This window comes from Ranitomeya variabilis, chromosome 4 (assembly GCF_051348905.1).
Source record: "Ranitomeya variabilis isolate aRanVar5 chromosome 4, aRanVar5.hap1, whole genome shotgun sequence".
Classification (NCBI taxonomy): domain Eukaryota; kingdom Metazoa; phylum Chordata; class Amphibia; order Anura; family Dendrobatidae; genus Ranitomeya; species Ranitomeya variabilis.
The window spans coordinates 284,540,605-284,555,332 of NC_135235.1; the positions used below are offsets into that span (position 1 = coordinate 284,540,605).

Sequence of the window (14,728 nt, forward strand, 5' to 3'; positions counted from 1 at the left end):
ATGTTACTGCAGTGTTTAATGATATATCAGGTACGGTTTCAATATTATCAAGCTGCAAAATTAGCGATTAGTGATCCTGATTAGCAGCGAAAGTAGAGGTCCGTTGTGAGTAAACCCGGAGGGCGCCCTCGTTACCTAGATGCCACGGTCAATTAATGCAGGACCTGAGATACCTAAGTGGTCCGCCATAGAGAGGGGCTCCCTACGTCAGCCCATCCGAACACCAGCAACGCCATCATGGAAACCGGGGACCTAGAGGAAAGCACATGGGGAAGTAGGTGCAGGATAGAAGCTGTGCTGATCTGTGGTGCAGCCTGTATTACTGGGAGAGACGCTCCCACAACAGGGACAGCCGACACTGGGATCAGGCTGAACACTGCAGTTCGAACACTGACATTTTATGGCCCTGTAATCGTCACCTTTCCAAGTTAAAGGTCCCATTGCCTTTAATAGGACGGTGCAGAGTCCGGCATTTGTGCACGGAGCCGCACATGACCAGCCCGGAGCTCAGCTGTCACCACTGACGGGGCCGCTCCCTGCCCCGACTCTCCGCATCACCACTGACCACGCCCACCTGCTGCCCGACATGTGACTTGTCTCGCCACGTGACGTGCTGACGTCGGTAAAGCCCTCGGTGGTCGGTGGTGTCGGGGAATGAGGGGCGCGGAGCTGTCATGGCCTTTACTGCCGCCAACCAGCCCCAGCTCATCCGCAGCTGCCAGAAGGACGAGCAGTTCCAGGGCGGCCTAAAAGTCCGGGCACATGAGGCCTTCCAGGCGTTCACAGGTGAGGAGAGCCCGGTCCCGGCATGCTGCGCGCTACTGTAGAACTACACGTCCCAGCGTACTGCGCAATACTGTAGAACTATGTGTCCCAGCGTACTGCTCGCTACTGTAGAACTACACGTCCCAGCGTACTGCGCAATACTGTAGAACTATGTGTCCCAGCGTACTGCTCGCTACTGTACAACTACACGTCCCAGCGTACTGGGCGCTACTGTAGAACTACACGTCCCAGCGTACTGGACGCTACTGTAGAACTATGTGTCCCAGCGTACTGCTCGCTACTGTAGAACTACACGTCCCAGCGTACTGCGCAATACTGTAGAACTATGTGTCCCAGCGTACTGCTCGCTACTGTAGAACTACACGTCCCAGCGTACTGGACGCTACTGTACAACTACACGTCCTAGCGTGCTGTGCGCTACTGTAGAACTACACGTCCCAGCGCGCTACTGTAGAACTACATGTCCCAGCGTGCTGCGCGCTACTGTAGAACTACACGTCCCAGCGTGCTGCGCGCTACTGTAGAACTACACGTCCCAGCGTGCTGCGCGCTACTGTAGAACTACATGTCCCAGCGTGCTGCGCGCTACTGTAGAACTACATGTCCCAGCGTGCTGCGCGCTACTGTAGAACTACATGTCCCAGCGTGCTGCGCGCTACTGTAGAACTACATGTCCCAGCGTGCTGCGCGCTACTGTAGAACTACATGTCCCAGCGTGCTGCGCGCTACTGTAGAACTACATGTCCCAGCGTGCTGCGCGCTACTGTAGAACTACATGTCCCAGCGTGCTGCGCCCTACTGTAGAACTACATGTCCCAGCGTGCTGCGCGCTACTGTAGAACTACGTGTCCCAGCATGCTGCGCGCTACTGTAGAACTACATGTCCCAGCGTGCTGCGCGCTACTGTAGAACTACATGTCCCAGCATGCTGTGTGCACTACATGATGTTCAACTGCAAGTCCCAGCATGTCGCACACTCTCGCTATGTGGTGTAGAAATACAAAGTCCCAGCCTGTTGTTCGCTCAATATATGTTGCACTACAAGTCTCAGCATGCTGCATGTTAATTACATGGTGTGGGACTACAAGCCCCAGTGCGCTCGCTCCGTGGTGTGGGACTACAAGCCCCAGTGCGCTCGCTCCGTGGTGTGGGACTACAAGCCCCAGCTTGCAGTGCTCTGTCATATGTCACTACAGGACTCTTGACTAATTTCAAGAGGACTTTCTGTGACTTCTAGTCCCCTGCATACAATGTGTATGTTGTCGTCACCTGCAGTACAGGCCCCGCTTGTCGCACTCACATGACTTGTACAAGTTTTGGTGACGGGATCGTCCAGTTTAGGCTTTGGTGGGCGCATGAAGTGTCAGTCTAAGTAAGTGCACCCCCCTCCCGATATGGATGAGGCCCCACATAAAAGAAACCTGTTGCTTTTTTCTTTTCTCTTGTTATATCCTGGGCATCCCCTTTATGATGCGACCTCCTCCTCATTGATTACTTTGTAAGTGTAATTGAAAAACATGGCGGCTTCCTTCCATGAACAGCTCCACCCCTGTCCACAGGCTGTGTGTGGTACTGCAGCAGAGCTCAGCTGATGCGCATGGTTTACAGTGCCTGGTACCGGAATGTGAAACTTTTTATATTTCTACTAAAACATCCCAAGAAAATCCCATTAGGACTCGTTCACACAAAACGTAAAAAATGGACCGTGCAGATGAGTGGGGTTAGATCCGTGCACTTGCATTTATACCACATGCTCTGCTGTAATGTTCCCACCCAGGGGTGGCAGGGGCCGGTGGGGACACTGCAGCAGAGCACGTGGTATACATGTAAGTGCACGGATTATATTGTCCTGTTCCCTTAATTCCAGCATTACTGTATACATCCGTTATTCAGTCTGTGGGTTTTTCATACCTTCCTTTTAAGTAGTCTGATGAGCCCCCTGTGCTGCAGGACAACACGAAATGTTCTTCATGGAGTGGCCGGAGGAGTCGCATAGTGTCCCTGGTGGTGATCGCTCGTGCTCCGATTAGTGGATCTCTCCTACTGATATTATTATAGCATTGTGCATCATTGAGAGGATGTAACACGCAGTCCGCCTTATACAGGGCCAGCTAAGCCGGTGCCATTTCATCAAATTCGGGCATACATATTACAATTCTTTATGCGGATTTCCACTTTTGCAAATTTGCAGAAAAATCCAAACCAAATCTGCAGGAATCCCAAAAAACGCCACTTGGCTGATAGAATCGGAAGACCTACACAGCGACGTTTGGTTTGGGCTGAAGGTGTTTTTTGTACAGAGCAAACCCACCTCCATCATCAGCTTCCAGCCTTGGCTTCTGGGCAGGCAGGTGGGTCATTTGTGATGTCACAGTGACACAACGTCAGCCAAGGTTCTCACTGGTTTGGAGACTGATTTTTACCACGCTTCTTGAGTTTTAGCTCTGACACCCAACCAGAACCTGTGACAACCCTCATCATGGAACCTTAACCATCGGCCACCTTCTCCGGCCGCATCGCTTTTCCTAAAGTTGTCATTGAGGCTCCCCAATTGAACACGTAACAAAGATGGACTTCCCAGCTGTAATTTTTGACAATGGCTCAGGATTATGCAAGGCTGGAATTTCCGGTGAAGCAATCCCAAGATCTGTAATTACGTCTGTCGTGGGTCGGCCACGAGTAAGGTCACCATTAACAGGGATAGACCAGAAGATTTGTTATATTGGAGAGGACGCCCAGGCCAGAAGAGGAATCCTCGCCTTAACCTATCCAGTAGAACGAGGCATTATAACATCTTGGGATGACATGGAAAAAATCTGGAGCTACGTGTACAATCATGAACTTGGCCTCTCGGCCAGTGACCAGCCGGTCTTTTTAACGGAAACCCCTTTGAGTCCTATAGCGAACCGAAAGAAGATGGCAGAAATCATGTTCGAAGGGTTTAATGTCCCGGGGATCCATGTGGCATCACAAGCCGCCTTGCCGCTCTATTCTTCCGGTGCTACCACCGGGATGTTTGTAAATAGTGGACATGGCGTCACCCATATGGTGCCAATCTATGAAGGCTGCATTATAACCAATACTGTGGTGAGACTTAACCTGGCTGGCTGGGACATTACTGATTTTCTTGTGAAGCTTCTTTTGGAAGTCGGCCATAGTTTTGTAAGTAGCGCGGAACAAGAAATAGCCAGAGACATCAAGGAGCATCTTTGCTATATACAGCTAAATGGGAACCCCCCATGCGGCACGACCGGAGGAAGTAAGATTTACCATCTTCCCGATGGAAACACCATAAGCCTAGATAGCCAGCTCTACCGCGCCCCGGAGATCCTCTTCCAGCCATCTATCATCGGCATAGAGGCGACCGGCCTGCATGAGATGATCTACACCACAATAATGAAATGCCCCATTGACGTCCGCAGAGATCTCTTCAGTAATATCGTCTTGTCTGGTGGGACCACCATGATTCCTGGATTCAATCACCGGATCTTCGAAGAGATTCTACCGATGGTGCCAAACGGGGTCAAAGTAAATGTCGTCTTACAGGAAAATGGGCAATTCGCCGTCTGGATGGGGGCTTCCGTCCTTTCAAGTTTGCAGACTTTCCGAGAACTGTGGGTGACCAAATGCGAATATATGGACATCGGTCCTTCTGCGTTACTGAGAAAATGCTACTAAGAACAGCAGAGTGTCGTCGTGCACAGCTTACTCCTACAGACCAGAGATAATAAACGACCACTAAGCCAAAAAGAACAATGAGATTTGTGTGTTTTTATTTTCCAAGGTTTTGTGTAAATGAAGAATAATTATGGTGAGAAGTATCTTGTTCTGATCTACTAGATGCATTTTTTTCACTTTTATGGTGGTCCTACACCCGGCGATACAATTTTCTCTACTCTGTGGGCAGTAGATAAATGTATTTAGTGGGAAAACGCCATTTAAAGAGTCTCTCCAATAAGTTGTCTTGTTCGATCAGACACTTGGCATGGAGAAGGGCGGCGGCGACGCACGTCGGGGGGTGTGAAGTTGTGCAGGCTTGTACCAACCTCATGGTTTCTGTTCTCTGTAATAGGACAGTTCTCGAGTGTTTTGACTTTTCGTAGAGATGATTAGTCTGGCTGACAACAAACAAGTCTGGAAAGGATCTTTTAGGTAAAATGAGGAATTTAGGATGAAATTCATATTTTATTTTTTTTTTCTTGAAGGGGCTAAAAAATGGCTGCAGTGGAGAAAAGAACTAGAACTCCTTTGTGATCTTGCGTATTACACACTGACCACATTTTCAGGTAAGGGTTGGAAGAGTATTTGTGCTAGTTTTTAAAGAATAAAAGTGGTTTCCAAAAAAAAATCAGATTTGTGGCATAGGGGATAACTTGCTGATTACTATGGGGTCTGACTGCTGGGATCCTGAGATTAGGATTCTTGAATGGCACAACTGTGCATGCTCGGCCTGTGCTCTATTCATTGTGCTTGGGACTGTCGGATATGGCTGATTTACCGCGGTCCAGGTTCCCTGCAGAGCAGAGAATGGCGCCAATGCTGATTGGCCACAGGGATAGCGTGACATAATAATGTCATGTGATCCCTGGGAGAGCCATTGCCGACATCGCAAGTATAAGTTTTATTTTTCTGGGGGAAACGTAGGGATTCACGACCAGTCCAGTCACGATTCCTCCCTTCCGGCGCCCATTTTGGCAGAGCTTCTCAGTACTGGCTTAAAAGACGCAATGTTTTTGCACAAGAATTTTACAACAGTTCTCTGGGGAAACGTCGTCGATGAATCTCCTGCTATGACTGAGGCGCTTTTTTTTTTTCTTCTTTTTTTTAAGGTTACCAAACTCTCGGTGAGGAATATGTGAATATTGTGCAAGTGGATTCCTCCAAGCGTAAGGTGCCGTCCTTGCTGCAGCGCGCACTGCTCATCGGCTGTCACACCCTGTTCCCTTACCTCCTGGACAAGGAGCTGGTGCGTCTGGAACACGAGCTGCAGATAGAAATCGATGGCGTTCGGGTCCCTCACGGCAGCCTCTCCTCCGGATCCCATCACCGTTCATGGATGTGGAAATGGTTCCACCGAAAGATAGCCGCCCTCTCCGACCAGCAGAAAAGGACGCTGGTAAAGGCGGTGTACATATTCCGTCAGAGTGTTACTTTCCTGAGAAGGTTTCATCTGGCCGTATTCTACATGAATGGATCCTTCTACCATATCGCCAAAAGGATAACTGGCATCACCTATGTAAGTCGTTCCCTTATGCCCATACTTCTATATAGTCACTTCTGCAGATATTGGGGGCAGAATGAGGGTCTGGCATAAGTCTTTAGCATGCATGATCAGTGGAGATAAGAAACTGCCCATTGAAACAAATTTAAAGGGATTATTCCCGTTCCTTAAAGATGGATACGCAGGGATAGTACTTGTAGAAACAAGTCTTTTTGCCATTTACTATTTATTAAAATTTTCAGCCATTCCTGAGATATGAACTTTTTTTTTCTTCTTTGGTTTACAGCTTGTCGCTTAGGAGACCGACCAACGCTGCTATCTACCTCGTAAGGCCCCCCCCCACTGAAGCTGGCCGGTATTAGGCACTAACTGCACTCCAGCAATCCCGGTCAGTTTCATGCTTATAAGCTCAATGGAAAAGGGGATTGTAAGCACTGTGCATGTTCTCTTGTCTAGCAGCGGTGGTCGGTCTCCAAGGCAACAAGCTGTAAAGAAGTGTTAAAATCTGAAGAACGGCTAAACATTTTAATAAGCAGTAAATTGCAATATTGTTTGTGTTTACGAGCTCTGTCCGACTATAGCCATGTATATGAAGAAGAGAATAACCCTTTAAATTCTTAGCTGAAGTTGTCGAGGAATGTGCTCATCGAGCAGCTGGATTATGGTCTGATCTCGTGTAGACCACCACCATCAATGTACGTGCTCATCGAGCAGCTGGATTATGGTCTGATCTCGTGTAGACCACTTTCAGTGTACGTGCTCATCGAGCAGCTGGATTATGGTCTGATCTCGTGTAGACCACCACCGTCAATGTACGTGGTCATCGAGCAGCTGGATTATGGTCTGATCTCGTGTAGACCACCACCGTCAATGTACGTGGTCATCGAGCAGCTGGATTATGGTCTGATCTCGTGTAGACCACCACCGTCAATGTACGTGGTCATCGAGCAGCTGGATTATGGTCTGATCTCGTGTAGACCACCACCGTCAATGTACGTGGTCATCGAGCAGCTGGATTATGGTCTGATCTCGTGTAGACCACCACCGTCAATGTACGTGGTCATCGAACAACTGGATTATGGTCTGATGTCGTGTAGACCACCACCGTCAATGTACGTGGTCATCGAGCAGCTGGATTATGGTCTGATGTCGTGTAGACCACCACCGTCAATGTATGTGGTCATCGAGCAACTGGATTATGGTCTGATCTCGTGTAGACCACCACTGTCAGTGTACCCTATTAGAACATGAGGACATCATAGAAAGGGGTTTCCCCTCTTAGGACCCCCAGATAATATGCCACTCACTGGGGAAATCCCTGGCTGACCACAACTTAAATTCTACTTTTTTTATGCCAGGGAGAAAGGGAAATGATGCATTCTGAAATAGGTTTTATCAGAGAAGACAACCCCTCTAATAAAGTGCTAGGATATCATATGGCAGTGTGCCACTCTGTGTTGGCATTGAATGGCCTTGTAGTCTATTTTCTTGACACATAGAATATTTTTGGGTTTTGTTTTTTTTTTTTCCATTGGTAAATTTGTAGGGGGACAATGATCCACTTGGGGTTTTTGGTGCAGACTCCAGATTATAAAATTGCAATTTATTCCTGTTTTCTCCAACAGCTCCAAGTGCGCGGATCACCGGGGGACGACGGAATTGTGCGCAAGAGTTACAGTCTCCTTGGGGCAGTGTCCGTGGTTCATCTCCTGCTTTTGGTCTTCGTGCAGCTGCAGAGCGTTCAGCAGAAGCAGGAGGTGCAGCAGAAGTTCAAAGTGCACCGACGGATGTCATATCAGAGGTAAAGACCCCGTTATCAGAGGTAAAGACCCCTGTCCGCTGCCTGTCGTGTGCTTCCTTCCTTTATTCAATAGTTAAGGGTTTTCCTACTAAATATGTTTATCGCCCATCCACAGGATGGATAGTTGTATCATTGGGGGTCTGTGTCCTACTGTCCCTGACAGTGGGCTATGGGACCCCTGTTCTCAGGATTGGTGGGGGTCTTCTCATGGCTATAGAGCTGGATGAAGAGGTCCACATTTGATTATTTTCTATGACTGCATTTTCCCAGTTCCTGAGGTCCGGGCAGCTCTCAGCCGCACCATTGACTCCGAGTCTGGCCAGCTTTAGGTCCCATGTTGCAGATGCACATAATACTCTTCAGGATCAGTCTATAGCGGTAATGGAAAGGCCCAAATAACACTTTGATGTTTTTCTCTATGCCCCTAGAGCTCCAGCACATGAGAAGACGTACCAGCGTCCTTCAAAATGCACGTTGTGCCTGGAGCACAGGCGGCGCAGTACGGCGACCCCCTGTGGGCACCTCTTCTGCTGGGAGTGCATCACTGAGTGGTGTAACACGAAGGTGAGCGATCGGGAATACCTGTACTTATCCACCTACAGTCCCTCACTTCTTACCGAAGCACAGAGGGGCTGTATGTGTCCCGAACCCTGGTCCGACGACTATGTACTACCGATGCAGCCACTGAATTGGGGTCCTGCAAATCGTTTTACTCAACTCTAATTATTGGTCATTGTACAGGAGGAGGAGGTGAGCTGTGACATCACCTATTGTGAATGGTGGATCCTGTGTTATCTACTGTATATAGAGGTGTTATCAGTCATTGTACAGGAGGAGGAGGTGAGCGGTGATATCACCTATTGTGAATGGTGGATCCTGTGTTATCTACTGTATATATAGAGGTGTTACCAGTCACTGTACAGGAGGAGGAGGTGAGCTGTGACATCACCTATTGTGAATGGTGGATCCTGTGTTACCTACTGTATATAAAGGTGTTATCAGTCATTGTACAGGAGGAGGAGGTGAGCTGTGATATCACCTATTGTGAACGGTGGATCCTGTGTTATCTACTGTATATAGAGGTGTTATCAGTCATTGTACAGGAGGAGGAGGTGAGCGGTGATATCACCTATTGTGTATGGTGGATCCTGTGTTATCTACTGTATATAGGGGTGTTATCAGTCATTGTACAGGAGGAGGAGGTGAGCTGTAACACCTATTGTGAATGGTAGATCCTGTGTTATCTACTGTATATAGAGGTGTTATCAGTCATTGTACAGGAGGAGGTGAGCTGTAACACCTATTGTGAATGGTAGATCCTGTGTTATCTACTGTATATAGAGGTGTTATCAGTCATTGTACAGGAGGTGAGCTGTGACATCACCTATTGTGAATAGTGGATCCTGTGTGATCTACTGTATATTGAGGCATTGTATTGTAAATCTGTGATGCTAGTGGGACTGCTGTCTTCGGACCCCCATCCCACCTGGTGAGATGGTCATTTAGGCGGCAAGTGTATGAGGATGTACATGGCTGTCTCCATTAATTTCTCTGGAAGTTACTGAAATGGCCGAGTATGTGACTTGTGGCACATCCTGTTGATTTATCATATGATTATGATGAGAAGACACCTTTGTCTTGTAAGAACTGCACATGTTCTGCCGCCTAGCAGCGGTGGTCGGTCTCCCAGGCAACCAGAAAAGTGTTAATATCTCAAGAACAGATGAAAATTTTAATAAGCCGTAAATTACAAAATTGCTTGTATTTACAATACCATTTATGATGGGGGAGGGGAGGACCCTATAAGTATGTACTTATCTTATCCAAGCTCCATTTTCAGGCAGAATGCCCATTGTGCCGGGAGAAGTTTCATCCACAAAAGCTGGTCTACCTGCGGCACTACCGATGACTTGTCGCTGATGACTCCTCCTCCAACATCAAGGGCTTCACCACCGGTCGTCTTCTCAAGCAGCCATATTTAGGGTTAACGCTTCCTAACCCGTTACCTAAAAAAAAGCACAACTACTAGTTCCAGGCCAAACTAACAGTCTGTGGTTTACAGGATCTGCCGTCCTAATACTGTACTATGGGACATATAGGAATTTAATGCACCTTTTGTGTAAGACTCGTGTGTGCCGTGTGCCCAGACGCAGGTGACAGTGTCTTATCTGTCCTCGCACCCTCGGCTGGATGACTGCAGAGAACTGGACTCTGTCGCCACCTGCTGTCACTTATAGGGTATGGTTTAGCAGCTCACTTACTATAAGATTGTCAATCATGTTGATTATCTCGTGACCGTGACGCGTGTCAGTTGGGACTTGTTATGCAGGAAGTAAACGGTCAGTTTTTAAAATTGGAAGAAAAATGGGTAAATACAAGAATCTGAGCGGCTTCGACGAGGTACATCATGGTGGTTAGTACGTGCCAAAAGTTGTCCGATAGTGTCAACTGCGCTGGAAGTTTTCAATAGTTAAAACCTTAATTGTAACTTTTGTTTTTCCATAGGAATTAATGGGCAGTGAAGTCACCATGTAGCCTGAGCTTTAATTAATAAGTCAAAATCCACTTTATCCTGAGGCCATAAATGATGTCTGCTCATGTAGTGCATGTGACGATCTGTTGTTCCGTGTATCTTCCTTGCCTCCTGAGTCATGAGATGTCTTTATGATGGCACCTGATGTCCTCGAGCTGCAGCCATAAGCCCCCCCCCCCAGGTGGGAAGAGAAATGTTTCCTTGTCTGCTCTCTTCCAAGTACACATAATGCACATAGTGTTTCTCCGCCCAGAAATCTAAAAAATAAATAAATTGAGGCTTAAAAGGCATTTAAAGGGAACCTGTCCAGGAAAAAACAAATGCATTAACCTGCAGCCGTAGTGATGATCTGCAGGTCAATACCATGTTACACTTGCAGCAGCGCTATCGAAGTGCAGATACAGGGAGGAAATAAAGTGATATTCTCCCTGCACCCGCTCCCCTCCTGTCTGTGATGGCGCTGTGATCGCTCACTGACTGACAAGGAGCAGGGGGCGCACGCACTCACTATGTAGTGTTCACTGCCCTGCCCTGATGACTGGAAGTGAGCAGCTGCAGGGAGAATATTAACTGTGTTCTTCCCTGAAGCTGCACTTCCAATTAGCAGAACATGTTTAATGGCTCTTCCAGTGGATCACGGTCTGTCCAAGGGGGGGCTCACAATCTGATCTAGACAGCGTAATAATGCCTGTGAGGTTGTCGAGTTGGGGGGTCAGGAAACCCTCAGACAAAAACATGCTCAGACCAAGATCCACGGGGGTCTGCATGAGCCCTAAAACTATTTTATCCGCTGATTACTACTGTGGCTGCAGGTAAATGTCACTTTTTTTCTGACAGGTTCCCTTTTAAAGTGGATTTGTCACAATGAAAAATGCATATGATGCTATGTAGCTCTGGGACCTGATTAGACTGGTGTACTTACTTTTTATAATCCATCTCAGAGTGACTGTGTGCTCAGAGACTGAATACATTTGGATTCACGAGTTCTTATTCTTTAGCCAGATTCGCTGTAATATCCGTATTATACAGACATCCTGACATGGATTTTCAAAGTAACTCCAGCAGCCTCCTCAGGTCTATGTATATATGTAGTTTGTATTGTCAAATCTGATAATTATTTTTTTTTGCTCTAACCATCACTTGAGCATGAACCCTATTAAACTCATTGATTAGAAAACATTTTACAGGACATGATGGGAGTTGTAGTCCAAATCTGAGATTATCTACAGAGTTTAGATTAGTTTTGCATGTGAACTACTGCAGATGGTAGGAAAGTATTGATCGCACTGTGCAGACGGTTATTTTAAGGGATACACCAATGCTAAGGGGATTTGGAAATGATGGCGCGTTGCTGTCCGATCAGGAGTCGTAGTCTTCTCGGCCGGCCATGTCCGCCGTCTCACAAGGATGTATAGCACTGACTGAGGTGTAAAGATCCCGTACACTAATAATGTGCACACTGACGACGAGATCTGGGCCGGCCGCTGCCAAATTCACTTCTGTTTCTGATATTTCTACATAAACTGTGATTTAATAATGTGATTAATACAAAAAAAGTCTAGTAAGGTCGTGTTCACACAGGACGAGTTTGTCTAACCCAAAACTTCATACATAGCAAGTGGGAGATTGACAATGTCCAGACTTGCAAACTTTAGAGCATTTACCGCTGGGATATTAATGGCGGCATGCTTTCCCAACTACGGTCGTGGCCTCCTGACCTGAACCCTGTATAGGAGACTGATCAGTTCGGAGCAGGAGCCCTGCCAATGTTGCACGTGTGATACAGACCTAAGGTCTCGGCTTTTCCTCTCGGCGTTTTGAGTGCTGATGTCCTGCGTGAACCCGACCTAAAGACCCTAGACTCGGTATTGAAGTTTGACCGTCTTTCTAACTTATCGTAATTATATTTTGCAATGAAAGATTCAATATTTAATTGTATTAATACTGTTTGAATAAAACTTATTTGCAGATTTGAGCGTCCAGTGTATATTTTATACCCCTCCTATTACAGGCTGTAAACATAAGGGACAAACGCGCGTCGTGGGGGGGGGGGGGGGGGTAATTATCATGGATCTGGCACTTTTAGATGAGTCAATGCGTCTTTAGGAGGATTTTATCCGGATTTTCCTGCTTCGGCAGTTTAACCTCCAATACCTAGGCTTTATAGAAGACCGGTACTAACTCCACGATTGGTCAAAGATCGGCGGGGGCGAGCCAAGAGTTTTCTATGAACCTATAGAAAATAAACTACATTCCATCGTTTTTTGGGAGGATTAGTCGAGGTTAATTGGAAGGATTTTTGCAATGTCAATTTACCGGTTGTCCAGGATTATAAAATATTTAAAAAAAAAAAAATTGTCCCTTTCATCAAGGTTTTTCAAAACCTGCAATTTCTTTTTCTTGACATTTCCATGTGACATGAAAGCAATTTAACCCCCAACATTCCCCCCCAGTAGCTGCCATGTTATCAGGGGTAACAAATTGCCTTCCACGTTTGAATAAAGTTAAAATTTTTACTATCAGGCCATTTATTATAACAAATTCAATATGGACTCAACCCCCCCATCCTCCATGCACCTTAAATATTCCAGCCCCTGCCCGTTTTAACACTAGATCCATGAAAGGCGACGTGCCGTCATGTTCTCATTCGGCCTCTGGGGTTAATAAGGTTCATCGTCATCTTTTTTAGCTGCGTTACGTCTAAACAAATCACGAAGAAAACAGGCGAATTGGGGGCATCTTATTTGTATGAAAAGGTACTGGAATAGCCAACAAGTCTGCCCCGATCCTGCTGGTATTGGGGGGGATAAATATCAATAGGGTAGAGGTATAAGGGGCCCGTAGCAAACATCAGCGGGGGCCAAGAATGCATAGATACAGGACGCCAATACTGTTCCTAGGGAACAAGAATGGCAAGGAAAGGAAGTTTTTCCAAAAATCTCAACCAATGATTTATAGATATTTTAATTTCATTTTGGACTAAAAAAAAAAATATATATTTTTTTATTACACACTGTATATATTAAATAATGTTGTATAAGTGAAGGAAAAACGCATGTGCATGTAGAAAGTGCGCCACTCTTGTCTACTGGTTGTGTCTGGTACTGCGGCTCCACTGCACTTCCACCTGCGGACAGAAGTGGTGTTAATTATGGAAGCAGGCAGCATTGTGTTACAAGGTAAGGATTGAAGATCTTCCCCATCTGCAAAGACCCAGACCCAGTATGTAGTACGTGTGATAATATTGACAAAGACCTCTAATTGCTTACCCCATGTGCAGGGCATTGCAGTAGTTGGGTATCCATGGTTATAACTACTAACAACTGTCACTAGGAGTGGTCGTCACCATGGATGCCTGAGGCCGGTTTCACACGTCAGTGGCTCCGATACGTGTACTGACAGTTTTCTCACGTACCGGAGACACTGACACACGTAGACCCATTCAAATGAATGGGTCTATGCACATGTCTCCGTGTTTTCACGGACTGTGTCTCTGTGTTTTCACGGACTGTGTGTCCGTGTGCAAAACACGGAGACATGTCCGTTTTTCTCCGGCAGCACGGTCCGCAAAACGTGCCACACACGTGCACACGGAGAACAGTGTGCACTCTCCTCCGTGTGCACGTACCGCCCGCAGGAGAAACAGCGCTACAGTAAGCGCTGTCCCCCCTGCTTGTGGTGCTGAAGGCGGCATTCATCCCTTCTGTCCTGCTCGGCTGAAAGCAGCGCTTGCAGAACAGAAGAGATGAAAAATGACGTTTTGCTTTTTTTTTCTTTAAAAATAAAGTTTGGGGGTCACCTCCCCACCCCCTGTGCGCCCGCCCGCTTGCAGAGATACCCAGCTCCCGCGATGCCTCCTCTCTGCGCCGGCTGCTTGTCCTAGAGGTGGAGCCGCATATTCATCCCTGTAATGAGCGGTACCACGTGACCGCTCATACAGGACAAGCTGCGGCGCTGAGAGGAGGCATCGCGGGAGCTGGGTGAGTATTTTAATGCAAACGGGCGGGCGCATGGGGTGGGAAGCGGGAGGTGACCCCGATCTTTATTTTTAACAAAAAAAATATAAAAAAAACAGATTTTTTTTTTTCATTCCTTCTCTCCAGCGAACGCTGCTGGGGAGGAATGAATGCCGGCTTCAGCACCAAAAGCAGGGGACAGCGCTTAACTCTAGCGCTGTCTCCTGCACGGTCCGTGTGGTCCTCAGTCGGAACATGGCTGCCACACTGATGTGCCACGTGAGCACACGGACACGGATAACTCCGGTACCGATTTTTCCGGTACCGGAATTATCTGGATGTGTGAGACTGGCCTAAAGCTATGTACATGGGGTAAGCGACATAGCTAATCAGAAGAACTATACTCCATTTCTAATTGGATGTACAGTGTG

The 14,728-nt window shown here is 47.1% G+C and overlaps 2 protein-coding genes across 2 annotated transcripts; both read left to right on the top strand.

Moving 5' to 3' along the window:
* Nucleotides 1-652: 652 nt before the first annotated feature.
* On the top strand, nucleotides 653-12,311 carry PEX10 (peroxisomal biogenesis factor 10). Its single transcript, XM_077250075.1, has 6 exons — nucleotides 653-786; nucleotides 4,992-5,072; nucleotides 5,616-6,022; nucleotides 7,633-7,808; nucleotides 8,237-8,372; nucleotides 9,649-12,311. The coding sequence occupies exons 1-6, from the start codon at nucleotides 675-677 to the stop codon at nucleotides 9,715-9,717; spliced, it is 981 nt and encodes a 326-aa protein (XP_077106190.1). The 5' UTR covers nucleotides 653-674; the 3' UTR covers nucleotides 9,718-12,311.
* On the top strand, nucleotides 3,159-4,542 carry ACTRT2 (actin related protein T2). Its single transcript, XM_077250074.1, has one exon. It carries the CDS (start codon nucleotides 3,355-3,357, stop codon nucleotides 4,462-4,464), a length of 1,110 nt encoding a protein of 369 aa, XP_077106189.1. The 5' UTR covers nucleotides 3,159-3,354; the 3' UTR covers nucleotides 4,465-4,542.
* Nucleotides 12,312-14,728: the final 2,417 nt, after the last annotated feature.